We start from the raw sequence: 14,009 nt of genomic DNA, 5'->3' as shown, positions 1-14,009 counted from the left end.
AACAAAAGGAAACCACTGATCACTGGTTTCCTTTTGTTCTTTGAACCTGCCGTAGTTGGGTGTGTCCCGAATCACGGAGCAGTTTGTTACGGTGCTGCCAGCCGGAGCGTCAGAGCTATATAGGACTAATTTTTAAAGTTCTACAGACAGCTTTCCAAGCTACACAAAGTTTGCTACAGAGGTATCAGTTACGCTTTAATCCAATCGTCCTATCCATTCTGGACCATTTGCACGGACACCAGCAACCCACTGCAGGATTGTCAGTGAGTGTGCTGAGATGCTCTGCAGCACGGATTCTTTTACTAATTTTTTGGACAACTTGAACTCCATACTACTAAGCTAGTAAGTGGGACATTTAGTAGCCAGTATGATTAGCTTTTATATTCCGAGATATAGAGGTAGACACACAGCGCAAATTGTAATTTTGTATTTATTGATTTGTTTCCCTATTGGCTTAGGTTTGTCGGATCCCTTGCCGCTTGTTTCCGCAGTGGTGCATACACCTGGGTGGGAGCGTCAGGTTTTACGGTCCACTTGACAGTTTGTTTATTTAGCGTTAGGCCTCATTCAGATGTCAGGGATTTTTCACGTGCGTAAAATAAACAGATCAATTTTCATCTGTGTTTTTGGATCTGCATTTCATCTGTTTAGTTGGAGTGTCGGTTTTTACCATCAGGATTTCATCAGCGTTTGTGTCTTATGAAAAAAAATCAATAAAATTGCCAAACTTCTCGTATCCATTGCAATGATAAACACGGGGATAGTAGATGAATTGCATGCGTATTGAATCCATGTGCTTTTGCAATTTTCATGGACACAATGACTTGCATCTGTGATTTTTTTATCATTGCCTGATCAAAAATGGACAAATCACGGTCCACAAAAATATGGACATGTGAATGACCACACAGGCTAGCATGGTATGTATTCTATAGAACATGTACATGACTCTGTGGTGTCTACATGTTAATAAAATAAACCCTAAAGGGGCTGTTCATCACCTGAATGTAGAAACCAAAAATTACCTCTACAAAATTCCCAGAATAAACTTCTTCCAGCGTTACTTCCAGATCAATTATTATGTCACTGCCACGTGGAACATTTCTGTCTTGTTGACGGGGATTGCCTCCAAACATGAAGCCAAAATCTCCAAAGAAACTAAGAAAATACAAAAGATGTTACATTACACCATGTCTATATACTATATTATCTACACATCAGATCATACTTAACAGCTGGACATTTGTGCTTTATTCTGCAAAAGGTAATCCTGAAGATGATTGATGACCAAATATTGTTCTGGCACAATTGTACTTTATATAACAAACTTCGGTATCACTGCCTCATTCTGGAAAAATAAAATGGAGACGCCTGAGGGGTATTTCATTTTTACTTAAATTCATGCCTTTTGGCTAGAGATAACTCTTTCTGCAGCCAGGGGCATAAAGTAACTTCATTCTCCTGAACTCCTCTCAGCCAATTTATGGTCGTAAAGATAAACTCAACATAAATCAGCAGAAAGGAGCTCAGAAGAAGAAAGATATGAGCTAGAATAATAAGGTAAGCAGCAATAGAGGTTACAGGAGGCAAATGGAGCAACATTTTTAGTGAAAATTGCAAAAGTTATTTTTTTTTAGCAAAAAATACATGCAGTTATGGTAGTACTCCAGCAATTTCTCCTTTGTACATATTGGCTTATTTACCAACAATATTTTCACCGTTTGGTTATTTCATCCCATATCAGATCCATTCCCTCCTCTTTATTATAGGCAATCATGTGATCACCAGCCTGACAACCAGTCCAGTACATGCACTAAAGTACACACAGGATGTCAGTCTCCGACTTCCCGTGAGCTACAGGAGGACATCAGCTACCTGATACCAGGCCGCTCCCAGACGTCTCGCCTCCCACCCGGCTCCCAGACGTCTCGCCTCCCACCCGGCTCCCAGACGGCTCGCCTCCCACCCGGCTCCCAGACGGCTCGCCTCCCACCCGGCTCCCAGACGGCTCGCCTCCCACCCGGCTCCCAGACGGCTCGCCTCCCTCCCGGCTCCCAGACGGCTCGCCTCCCTCCCGGCTCCCAGACGGCTCGCCTCCCTCCCGGCTCCCAGACGGCTCGCCTCCCTCCCGGCTCCCAGACGGCTCGCCTCCCTCCCGGCTCCCAGACGGCTCGCCTCCCTCCCGGCTCCCAGACGGCTCGCCTCCCTCCCGGCTCCCAGACGGCTCGCCTCCCTCCCGGCTCCAACCTCCTGTGCCCTTGTCCTATGATGCTGTATAAATAAAAATGCCCTTAACTGCGCATTGCAACCAATCATAGAGCAGCTCTCATTTTGTATTCTGCCCTGGTAAGATGTGAGCTGTGCTCTGGTAGGTTATAGATAGCTTCATGTTTCTGGCTTATTATTTCTGCCTTATATAAGAGTAGTGATATAGTAGGGGAGAGTGAAGCTTCATCACATAGGGGACAGCAGCTCTGTGAGACTAATCATTCCCTGCCATTAGATTGGAGTAACAACATTACATTGAACTCTTGCATCATGGGAAATGTAGTCTGCATTACGGAGCCGTATCAGAGGGGGAGAAGGAATGAAGATGGCAGACACCCCAAACATGGTGCATCAACAAGTATAACAACTGCCTGTACCTGATTCCTTAATAAGAACTAAAGCCGTACCACATAAGGACAATCATACCAAAAATCATGAAGCACATCGTTCAATTGCGGCCAAGAGCAGGAAAGTAAAGCTCTCCCGAAGTTAGTGCCCAAACTCACTGGGTCAAGAGGACAACAACAAAACGGAGTATACAAATCCCAAGAAACATAGTAATCATAAACAAAAAAACTTTATTACTACAACAATAAATATAAATTAATACATAAACATTGTAGCCCAAACAGTGAGGAAATATGGAGGAGACATGAAGGTATGCTGGATTTAGGTAGGAAAAGCAAAATACATCCTGAGTAAACTAAGCACTAGCGACCATAATAGCACAGTACTACCCACATTGTAACGGAGTTTCAGCAACATAAATGGGTGCCAAACCGGCAATGCCCCGCAGATCACTCCCAATAGACAGGTTATTCATGCACGCTTTTGATAAAGCTGGACCGCGAAACGCGCGTCAAGGGGCTGCTAGGTCCAAGTGGGATAGCTGTCCTTTTACCTATGGGTAAGCATGCATGAATAACCTGTCTATTGGGAGTGATCTGCGGGGCATTGCCAGTTTGGCACCCATTTATGTTGTCGAAACTCCGTTACAATGTGGGTAGTACTGTGCTATTATGGTCGCTAGTGCTTTTCCTACCTAAATCCAGCATACCTTCATGTCTCCTCCATATTTCCTCACTGTTTGGGCTACAATGTTTGTTATTTATTAATTTATATTTATTTTTGTAGTAATAAAGTTTTTTTGTTTATGATTACCATGTTTCTTGGGATTTGTATACTCTGTTTTGTTGTTTTGTCACATAAGGACAATGTATTTGTGTACTGGAGTGCTTTATTAAGAGGTGTCCATCTACGATATAATTGTCTAAGGTGTACTTCCGTCTGTGTGTCTGTCCCGGAAATCTCGCGTCCCTGATTGCCCGTCGCTGCCGGCTGCGACGGGCACAGTCCGGCCGAGAATTAGTCCCTCCCTACTCCCCAGCCGTCAGTGCCCGCTCCATAATCCCCTCCAGTCAGGGCTCACAAAGGGTTAATGGCAGAGTTAACGGACTGCGTTATAACGCACTCCGTTAACGCTGCTATTAACCCTGTGTGACCAACTTTTTACTATTGATGCTGCCTATGCAGCATCAATAGTAAAAAGATCTAATGTTAAAAATAAAAAAAAAATCATTATATACTCACCCTCCGTTGGCCCCCAGATCCAGCCGAGGCCTTTCCCGCTCCTCACGACGCTCCGGTGACCGGTCCATGCATTGCGGTCTCGCGAGACCACTACGTCGTGAGGATTATCGGTAAACGCCTCGGCTGGATCCAGGGGGCCAAAGGAGGGCGAGTATATAACTTCTTTATTTTAATTCTTTTTTTAACAGGGATATGGTGCCCACATTGCTACATTGATACTACGTGGCTGTGCAATAATATACTACGTGGCTGTGCAATAATATACTACGTGGCTGTGCAATAATATACTACGTGGCTGTGCAATAATATACTACGTGGCTGTGCAATAATATACTACGTGGCTGTCTGTGTTACATGGGCTGTGCTATATACTATGTGGCTGCTATATACATACATATTCTAGAATACTCGATGCGTTAGAATCGGGCCACCATCTAGTATCCTATAAAGCTGCTTGGTCATGATAAACATGGCAGCATAGTATACAGCCAGGTCCGATTCACTGATGGCCCAGAGGGCACAAAGCTAGAGATGCCTGGAAGCAGCAATGACCATGGTGGCAGCAGACGCCTGGCTTTAAGGCTAGCGTCACCATCTGTACATTTTCCCAGAACTACTTACTGTGAGAATATATCACCATGGGAGCCCTGGTGGCCATCTTTAAGTCCTTCTTCACCATATGCATCATACTGTTTCCTTTTTTCCTCATCAGAAAGCACCTAAATTCAGAATTCATATGGAAAAGTCAAAATGTATATTGGATTTTTAATACAAAACATTGGGATGACTGGAAGGATCAGTTACAATTCAACTCCACCTAACTTTATGTAATCCGGTGTCCCACCACAAGGCATCATTAGGAAGTCCTTCATGTAACCCCGTACACGCCATAATAAATGCTGAACAGTGAATGTCACAGTAAATGGCAGACATGGCCTAATTTCCACTCCCCTGGGAATTCAATGTTGCCCTTAGGATAGGTCGTCATAATCCGGTGGTGTCCAGACAACCAGCACTACCATCAATGAGCTGAATTGTAGGGACCATGCTGCCCCAAAATTACCATCGCTCCGCACCCTATATAGTGGCTGTGAATCGTAGTACACAAGTGAAAGGACCAGAGTGGGGAGCTACTCAACATACTGAGCTGTGCCACTTCTGGAGCTCCACAGTCCCTTCAACTAGCTGACATCGGGATGTGCTGAGTGTAAGACCCACACAAATCTCATACTGAAAATCTCTAACATAATACTATATTCTAGGAATGTGGGAGCGGATTGGGTCCATCTGATGTGTTGTGTAGTCGGCGTGTTATCACTAGGTAGCAATATACAGGGACGTCGAGAGCCACACACAGCTTACATACTTCAGCACTTTTCACTAACCTCGTAGGCAGCACCTAAATCTTGAAATTTCTCTTGTGCTTGTGGATCATCTAGATTTCGATCTGGATGCAATTGTAAAGCTAGCTTTCTATATGCCTTTTTTATTTCCTTCACAGTAGCACCGCGAGAAACTCCCAGGATTTTATAGAAATCACGTCTGAAATAAGAAAGACAATAATGTTATAGTAAATGATGCAGAAACTCCATAATTGTATATTAAAGTTCCCCTGCATGACACTAATAGGACATTAGGACATATTAATTAGGACCACACTTTCTTGCTTAGCAATAGAATAGCAAATTTGCTGGGGGTCCAACCGCTCAGACCCCCAAGGTTCCTGAGAACCGCTGCTGAAAAGATGTGTGTTAATGTAGCGGAGGTGGATCAGGCGCACTGCGACGACTTCATTCATTTAAAGACCAGATGAGTAGTGCTCAGCCATCTCCAGTGATCCATTAAGAACATGCATGACTGACCACTGCTCCATTCACACAGAGCTCTGGTCTCATGATTGTTTTGGTCCCAGTAGTTGCACCCCCAGCAATCTGGGACTTATCCCTTATATTATGAATAGGTGAGACGAAGAATACCACGTAGAGTGTGGTTGTGATGAATATTTGCTCATGTTTTCTAGCCCAGAGGTCCCCAACTCCAGTCCTCAAGGCCCACCAACAGGTCATGTTTTCAGGATTTCCTTTGCATTGCACAGGTGATGCAATTATTACCTGGGCAAGGCTAAGGAAATCCTGAAAACATGACCTGTTGGTGGGCCTTGAGGACTGGAGTTGGGGACCTCTGTTCTAGCCTACTCATCACTGATGTCATACAGGGGAATGATTAATATACACTTAGGCTAGGTTCACATTGCGTTAGGGCACTCCGTTAAGCGCATTGAGCTAAGGCTACGTTCACATTTGCGTTGTGCGCTGCTGCGTCGGCGACACAACGCAAACAAGAACGCATGCAAAACGCATAGTTTTGCGACGCATGCGTCCTTGTTTTGCCGGATTTTGGACGCAAAAAAAAAAAAAGCATCTTGCTGCGTCCTCTGAGCCCTAACGCTTGCGGCAAATAAGACGCATGCAAACGCATGTCCATGCGCCCCAATGTTAAATATAAGGGCGCATGCGTCACCGCGGCTGCGCCTGATGCAGCCCGGCAGAACGCAAATGTGAACGTAGCCTTACGCAATGTTTAGTTTGGGGCTGCATTTGCTGTCCTCCGATCTGCACTAGCAAGGGACAGACCTCGGACGCTCCTTGCAGCGTCCGAGGTCCGTCACAAAAGAACGGCACATCGCTAGCGCGTGCCGAAAATGGCATGCGCTACAGGCAGAAATCACATTGCTGTCAATGGGTGCGCTAACGGACCCATTGCACGGCGTTAATTGCGACATTTTTGCCGTGCAACGCAGTCCGTTAGCGTTAACCCATTAACGCAATGTGAACCTAGCCTCATGTAATATATAACTACCTAACTTGAGAATACCCCTTTAATAGGTCATCTTTTCCAGTGCAGTGGTGAAGGCTACTTGTGGCCTTTTGTTATGAAAGGCAATTCAGAATCACAATGGACATGGAGGTCAGAGCACATACAGTGATCAGACAATAACCCAAAATAATAGAACGAGCTCTGAGACGTGGGAACTCTGCAGACCGCAATCCCTAAGCCTATCAAACCACACTAAAGGTAGCCGTGGAGCGCTCCTGACCAGAACCTAGGCGCCTCGTCACAGCCTGAGAAACTAGCTAATCCTGAAGATAGAAAAATAAGCCTACCTTGCCTCAGAGAAATTCCCCAAAGGAAAAGGCAGCCCCCCACATATAATGACTGTGAGTAAGATGAAAACACAAACATAGAGATGAAACAGATTTAGCAAAGTGAGGCCCGACTAGCTGAACAGAACGAGGATAGGGAAGATAACTTTGCGGTCAGCACAAAAACCTATAAAAAACCACGCAGAGGGGACAAAAAGACCCTCCGCACCGACTGAGACACAGAGGGACCACCTCCGTACCGTTAGAGCGTCCAGCAGGCGAGAAAAACCAATAAAGCAAGCTGGAGCGAAAAATAGCAACAAAATAACATAAGCAAAACTTAGCTTTGCAGAGCAGCAGGCCACAGGAATGATCCAGGGAAAAAACAAGTCCCACACTGAAACATTGACAGGAAGCATAGATCAAAGCATCAGGTGGAGTTAAGTAGAGAGGAAGATAACAAGCTCACCAGATCACCTGAGGGAGGAAACTCAGAAGCTGCAGTACCACTTTCCTCCACAAACGGAAGATCCCAGAGAGAATCAGCCGAAGTACCACTTGTGACCACAGGAGTGAACTCTGCCACAGAATTCACAACAGCCTTTATACATTTGCTAAAACAGTCTACCATCACAGAACTTGGTTAAATTAATGGCAGACCACAGAAACTGTGACTGACCCAGACCTCCCCAGCAGGGGGCATAAAAGAGCAAATAGACTAGTGCTGTCCTATGCGGCCCTTCACTTTATGAGGTTTAGGTCCTCAGGCCATGTTCACACAACCATAATGCAGCTGCATTTTAGAGCTGGTGCTAATCCATGATTGCATGCGACTATTGCAGTCGTAATATACAGTAGATGCTAAAATGCTGCTAGATCACGGCCGAGAGCAAGAGGCCTTCGAGCTTTTGACGGACACTTACCCAGTGACATTTATGGCCTTCCCGCTCCTGCTTCCTCCAAGTCAATAAAAGATTTATGACCGTTCTTGGCCTGAAAGTGTTGACCTAACTGCATGAAGCTACAATGTTAGAGGGGTATTCCACAGTGGTGAATTGTGTACGGCCGCAGCAGTGACACCACCAACACTGGGCTCAGTGGCTAACACGTCCACACTGTCAGAGCCACAGGGATTGGTTATGGATGCGTCTCTACCATGGCGGAGACATCACATCTGATGGATCAGTGATTACATGCCAATCTTACCATTTTATACAAAAGCAATAAAATAATTATAAATAATAAAACAACAAAGGTGGAAAAGTCACCTGATAAACAATGATTTGCTCTAAACTGTATTAGAATTTCATTGATTATGTGACTTATTATGACTTCGCACCTGGCAATACACTTCCTCCATTACACTTTTCCTATGCGGCTGGAATGTGCAGCTTGGCCACAATCTGTTCTCATTCATGTGGGAACAGGACAAATGTTGAACCAGCCGGCGGGCGCAGGCGACAGCCAGGGGGCGCAGGCGACAGCCAGGGGGCGCAGGCGACAGCCAGGGGGCGCAGGCGACAGCCAGGGGGCGCATGCGACAGCCAGGGGGCGCAGGCGACAGCCAGGGGGCGCAGGCGACAGCCAGGGGGCGCAGGCGACAGCCAGGGGGCGCAGGCGACAGCCAGGGGGCGCAGGCGACAGCCAGGGGGCGCAGGGGAGCATGTGTGAAAAGACATTATGGGGAGGAGGAATGTGTGAAGAAAAAAAACAGTATGGGGAGAGGTGGTGTGTCAGTAGTGGGAGAGCGAGGGTATAGGATGAGAAGGCATGTATGGTGGAGAAATGTGTGAGAAAATAGTATGGGGGGGGGATTTCAGGGCACAATATAGAGACTAGGTAGTTTGTGGGGGCAGCATGGAGAGACAATGTGGAGGGGACAGTATGTGGAGGAGGGGTAGGGTGGAAAGAAGAGCACAGTGTGGAGGTGTACCATGAGAGGGTCATATCTTGTTCAGGGAGCATAGTGAGGCAATTATTCAGGGGCACAGCGTAGGGCCGATATTTTTATGTGAAAGCATTATAATCTCGCTGTTATTTGTAAGGGTACTGTGTAGGGATGTGCTGCAGAAGACCAGAGAAGGAAGTCTGCAGAGAGGAGCTGTGTGTGTTAAATGGCATTATGGCATCTGGACAAGACGGAGAAGAAGAGAAAGAACAACTGCAATCAGAGAAGATGCCACCTCCAACGTACCTGGATGCAAATGTTTATTTGTGGTACTGACTAGGTCTCATCAGTGCTGTGGTTCCTCTATGGTCCGCAGTCTGATAACCGTTGTTCACCGCAACTCCCAGCATCTCCTTATCATTGTTCAAGCAGTGATCCAAAACCAATATTGATCTTAATCCTAAATGTACGGTATTTTTATTGTAATAATCTAAATCACTTATAAAGAGTTCCTACTGTTCACTTTCTGCTCTCTATAACAGCTTTTTTATTTTTACTGAATTTAGTTTTGATTAAATTTAATTTGAGAACCCCAGTGCATGTTGGGATACCCAAACAAGACATCACGGGCAGAGGCTCCGGGCACTGCTGCAGCATCTGCCTCCACCCTGAAAAGAAGCGTCATCAGTGATGTCCGTTTCAGGTTATGGGCTAGTCCCAGCTCTACTAGGTATACTTTGGTTGTCAATTCAGACGTATGCTCAGTACGAGTTCCCATGTCACTGTGCAATAATCTTTTCAATGCACAGTGACAGTGCGCTCCCTAGCCAGCTCTAATGAGAAGTGATAGGGTGGCAAGAGTAACACTGTCAGTGACAATTATTTTGGGGAAGGGGCTGGTCTCTGCTCTCCTGTCCACATTCTCTTCTTACAATGCATACTGATGTGTGCTCTCTTGCCAGCTCGTCACTTCTCATTAGGGCCAGCAATGGAGCGCACTGTTACCGTGCATTGAAAAGAATATCGCACAGTGATAAGGGAGCTTGCACTGAGCATACATGGGAATTGATTCAGGGTGGCAACAGTCTGCAGCACTGCCCCCTGGTGACATCCCATTTGAGTATCCCAGCGTACAATGGGGTTCTCAAACGAAATGTCATCAAAACAGAAGAAGCAACAAAAAATAAATCAGTTAAGAAATTAGAGAGTGAATGATAGTGACTTTTTAATCAAAGTATATTACAAAATTGATTAGATTACTACAATAGATATTCAGGATTAAAATCTATATGGGGACCTGGGGACATAGTCCTGGGCTGTCGGGGGACCTGGGGACATAGTCCTGTGCTGACGGGAGACATAGTCAAGGGCTGGCGGGGGCTCTGGAAACATATTCCTGTGCTGATGGGGGGTTCTAAGGACATATTCCTGTGCTGATGGGGGACCTGGGGACATATTCCTGTGCTGACGGGGGGTTCTAAGGACATATTCCTGTGCTGATGGGGGACCTGGGGACATATTCCTGTGCTGACGGGGGACATAGTTAAGGGCTGGCGGGGGCTCTGGAAACATATTCCTGTGCTGATGGGGGGTTCTAAGGACATATTCCTGTGCTGATGGGGGACCTGGGGACATATTGCTGTGCTGACGGGGGGTTCTAAGGACATATTCCTGTGCTGATGGGGGACCTGGGGACATATTGCTGTGCTGACGGGGGTTCTGGTGATGTATTCTGATCCTGTACACATGTACCAATCAACAACTTATCAAATAACGTGACATCTGGTTACATTAATAAAGAATTGTGCCATCTGACAAAATGAGGGTTCCTATATTTTTATTAGAAGCGTTAAAGGGAATGTCTGGGTTTGTGATAAAAGTCCGCAGTCAGTCTATGCACCTACAGACTTCTCAATATTCACAGTGCGCACCACACAATGTCAGGTATTTTGTGGCGTCGGCGACAAGATCAGGAGATGAAGTGACCACAAATATGAGAGTAGCATAAAAGCCGCAGGTGCCAAATAGACGTCGTGAGCGGCCTCGCTCGATTCCCCTGTACTGAGCGGGGTCCAGCATGTCCGAATGTGGACAGTGCCCGTCTGTGATCACAGGGCGGCCGGTTTTTCATGCTGGCACCGGAGAATCCTGACAGTGTGCATGGTCACGCAGACTTTCATTATAAATCTGGACAATCCCATAATGAGAAAACGAAGCCCAGACTGTCAGGATCAGGCTCAGACGCTTTCCATGGGTCAGGAGGCTATGGTACCTCGCTGAGGGCGCAGGTAGTCGGCACGTGACGGAGCGTACAAATGGCGACTACCCCGACCACTCACCCTGTGACAGGAGGGGCCACACATTTACCCGAGGACGCCATTACCGGCTCTTGCATAGTCCCCTGGATGTGCCCCTCACACTGGCTGGGGCCACCTGCTGGATCCCTACTACGTGCCCTGCCTACAGTTCCCGGGCCGCTGAGCACTGCGACCACCTACCATGTGGCGGGGCTGACACTCGCTACAATCCGCCCCGCAGTGCCGGCAGCCGGCGGCCACCTAGGAGACGTGTCCATGCCACTTCCGGGCTCCGCACTTACCCGGCAGCTACCATTCCCAGCACGTAGAGCAGCAGCACGCACAGGCTGCTCAGCGATGACGGGCCGATCCTCATGGCTACTGGACGGCTAGGACCCGGGAGTCAGACTGAGGCTGTCACCACATAAGCGCTTCCCGGAGCCCGAGCACCTCAGCGCCGCTCCACAGACAGCTCGCTATTTCCTATGCATGGAGCCAGCTGCAGCCAATCACACGGCACAACGTCGGCGCCAGCTAGGCAGCAGCACCCAATCAGAGGTTTGATATTGTCGCTTCCCCGATCTGTGGTCCAATGACAGGTTAAGACATGGCACGTTACTATTCTCACGCTCCCAGCCAATCCCGTGCCTGATGCTGACGCCGGGCCGGCTTCCTTCTCTGATTTGTCGCCAATTACGGGAGCGTCCATTTTGTTGGTGTCTTCGGCCTCCTGTAGTGACAACCAGCAGGTTACGCCCCAGTGTGTAGGGAGGGGACTCGTAAATGAAGCGTCGTCTGACAGCCGGCTATGCGATCTATACCTGACTATGGCTGCCACAGCCGCCTCATAGATGGGTGGGCTGGTCAGGATCGTGTCCATACAGAGGGGCAGTAGACGGGGCCGGTGTTATTCTGTGCAGGTGGCCGCACCGACCGGATCTCACCTGCACTGAACCAACGAGGCTGAAGTTGGTTTCTTATTCGTCAGTTTCTTATTCGGCAATTTTTTCTTTTCTGTTTTTTATATAAGCATCACAATAATAACATACAATGCAGCGAGGAGCCCTGATGTGAATACGCTTAAAAACGGCTACAAAAATAATAAAACTGGCACAAAAATGGGCATCAAAGTGGGCACCAAAGAGCGCTGAAGAAAGGGTTAAATGCCTTTGGGCCACTGATCTAACACTGCAGACATATAGAACAGGGCGCCCCGCATCCAAACCAGTAAGGCTACGTGCACACTTTGCAGATTCCACTGCGGATTTTTCCGCAGCGGAATTGCAAAATCCGCAGTGAAAACCCATCGCGGTTTTTACTGCGGATTTATCGCGGTTTTTACTGCGTTTTCTTCTGCGGATTTTCAACTGCAGTTTTCTATTGGAGCAGCTGAAAATCCGCAGAAAAGAAGTGACATGCTGCGGAATGTAATCTGCAGCGTTTCCGCGCGGATTTTTCTGCAGCATGTGCACAGCGTTTTTTGTTTCCCATAGGTTTACATTGAAATGTAAACTCATGGGAAACTGCTGCGGATCCGCAGCGGTCAAATCCGCTGCGGATCCGCAGCAAAATCCGCAAAGTGTGAATATAGCCTTACAGTATTTCCAGCCTGGCCCAAATGGGTTCTGAGCACCAGAACTGGCATCAAAGTGGGCAGACAGTGAATTCTTGCCATTTTAATAAGTAACTGATGTTTTTAAGGGGTTAAATGCCTTTGGGCCACTGATCTGACACTTAAAGTACACAGACAGTGATGCCCTGCATCAAACCCAGGTCCCTGCAGCCTGGCCCAAATGGGTTTTGGGCACCAGAACTGGCATCAAAGTGGGCAAACAGCCCATTTTCACAGATTTGAATAAGTAACTGATGTTTTTAAGGGGTTAAATGCCTTTGGGCCACTAATACGACACATAAAATTCGCAGACAGTGATGCCCTGCATCAAACCCAGGTCCCTTCAGCCTGGCCAAAATCGGTTCTGGGCACCAGAACTGGCATCAAAGTGGGCAAACAACCCATTTTCGTTGCCGCGCCCTCTGCGCTGTTCTCGCTTCAAAACTGGTGCCTGTGCTGTCTACTACTGTGTGGGGCAGGCGCAGTAAGCTCTGGCCGTCTGACGTCCCAGCCAGGCTTGCAGACTGCACGTGTGCGGCCGCCCTGCCTATGAATCCCTGCCCCGCACTGTGCATAATGCATAACACAGTGCGGGGCAGGGATTCCCAAGGTGGGTGGCCGCAATGCCCGCACAGGCGCAGTCTGCAAGCCTGGCTGGGACGTCAGACGGCCAGAGCTTACTGCGCCTGCAAACACAGTAGTAGACAGCGCAGGCTCCGGTTTTGAAGCAAAAACAGCGCAGAGGGGGCGGCGCCGAAAGCCCCTGAAGATTTGAGTGACGGCAGAGTAGCGGTTCAAGCTGGGGAGTGAGGACCCGCCTCCATGGAAAAAGATAGGTATTTTGCATAACTTTCAAAACGCTTTATTTTCGGAATACATGAACCAAAAACTAAAAGAGCCACCTTGTTAGAATGCAGCATTACTGCTGCACAAGGTGGCTCTTTTAGTTTATAATGGCTGGAGGGGGGTGAAAGTGGCCCTTTAAGAGGAAGCGACAGTTCGTTTATAGAGCATAGGAGACAAGCTAGTAAATTAGATATTTTACTCCATAAAAAAGGAAGGCAGTGTTTACAAAGTATAAAAGATGTTCTAAAGAAGACAAACTCATATGTACATTGAAGATTACAAAAAAAAAGGATTAACATTGAATAGAGAACAATTACAGGTCGTTCAGGTCATTTCATATCAGCATGGTGGCCTTGTGCTCAGGA

The 14,009-nt window shown here is 47.3% G+C and overlaps 1 protein-coding gene across 1 annotated transcript in view; it reads right to left on the bottom strand.

Annotated features, from left to right (window-relative positions):
• The window catches only part of DNAJB11 (DnaJ heat shock protein family (Hsp40) member B11), a 34,693-nt gene extending 22,999 nt beyond the window's left edge, over positions 1-11,694 (bottom strand). The window contains exons 1-4 of the mRNA XM_069733879.1: positions 11,489-11,694; positions 5,244-5,400; positions 4,480-4,577; positions 1,026-1,158 (exon numbers count right to left, since the gene is read on the bottom strand). Of these exons, the coding sequence (XP_069589980.1) occupies positions 1,026-1,158; positions 4,480-4,577; positions 5,244-5,400; positions 11,489-11,562 (462 nt within the window). The 5' untranslated portion in view covers positions 11,563-11,694. The remainder of the gene's footprint in view (positions 1-1,025; positions 1,159-4,479; positions 4,578-5,243; positions 5,401-11,488) is intronic.
• Positions 11,695-14,009: the final 2,315 nt, after the last annotated feature.

Source organism: Ranitomeya imitator, chromosome 7 (assembly GCF_032444005.1).
Source record: "Ranitomeya imitator isolate aRanImi1 chromosome 7, aRanImi1.pri, whole genome shotgun sequence".
Lineage (NCBI taxonomy): Eukaryota > Metazoa > Chordata > Amphibia > Anura > Dendrobatidae > Ranitomeya > Ranitomeya imitator.
The sequence above is the reverse complement of the archived record's forward strand: the minus strand, read 5'-3'. Positions and strand labels throughout refer to the sequence as shown.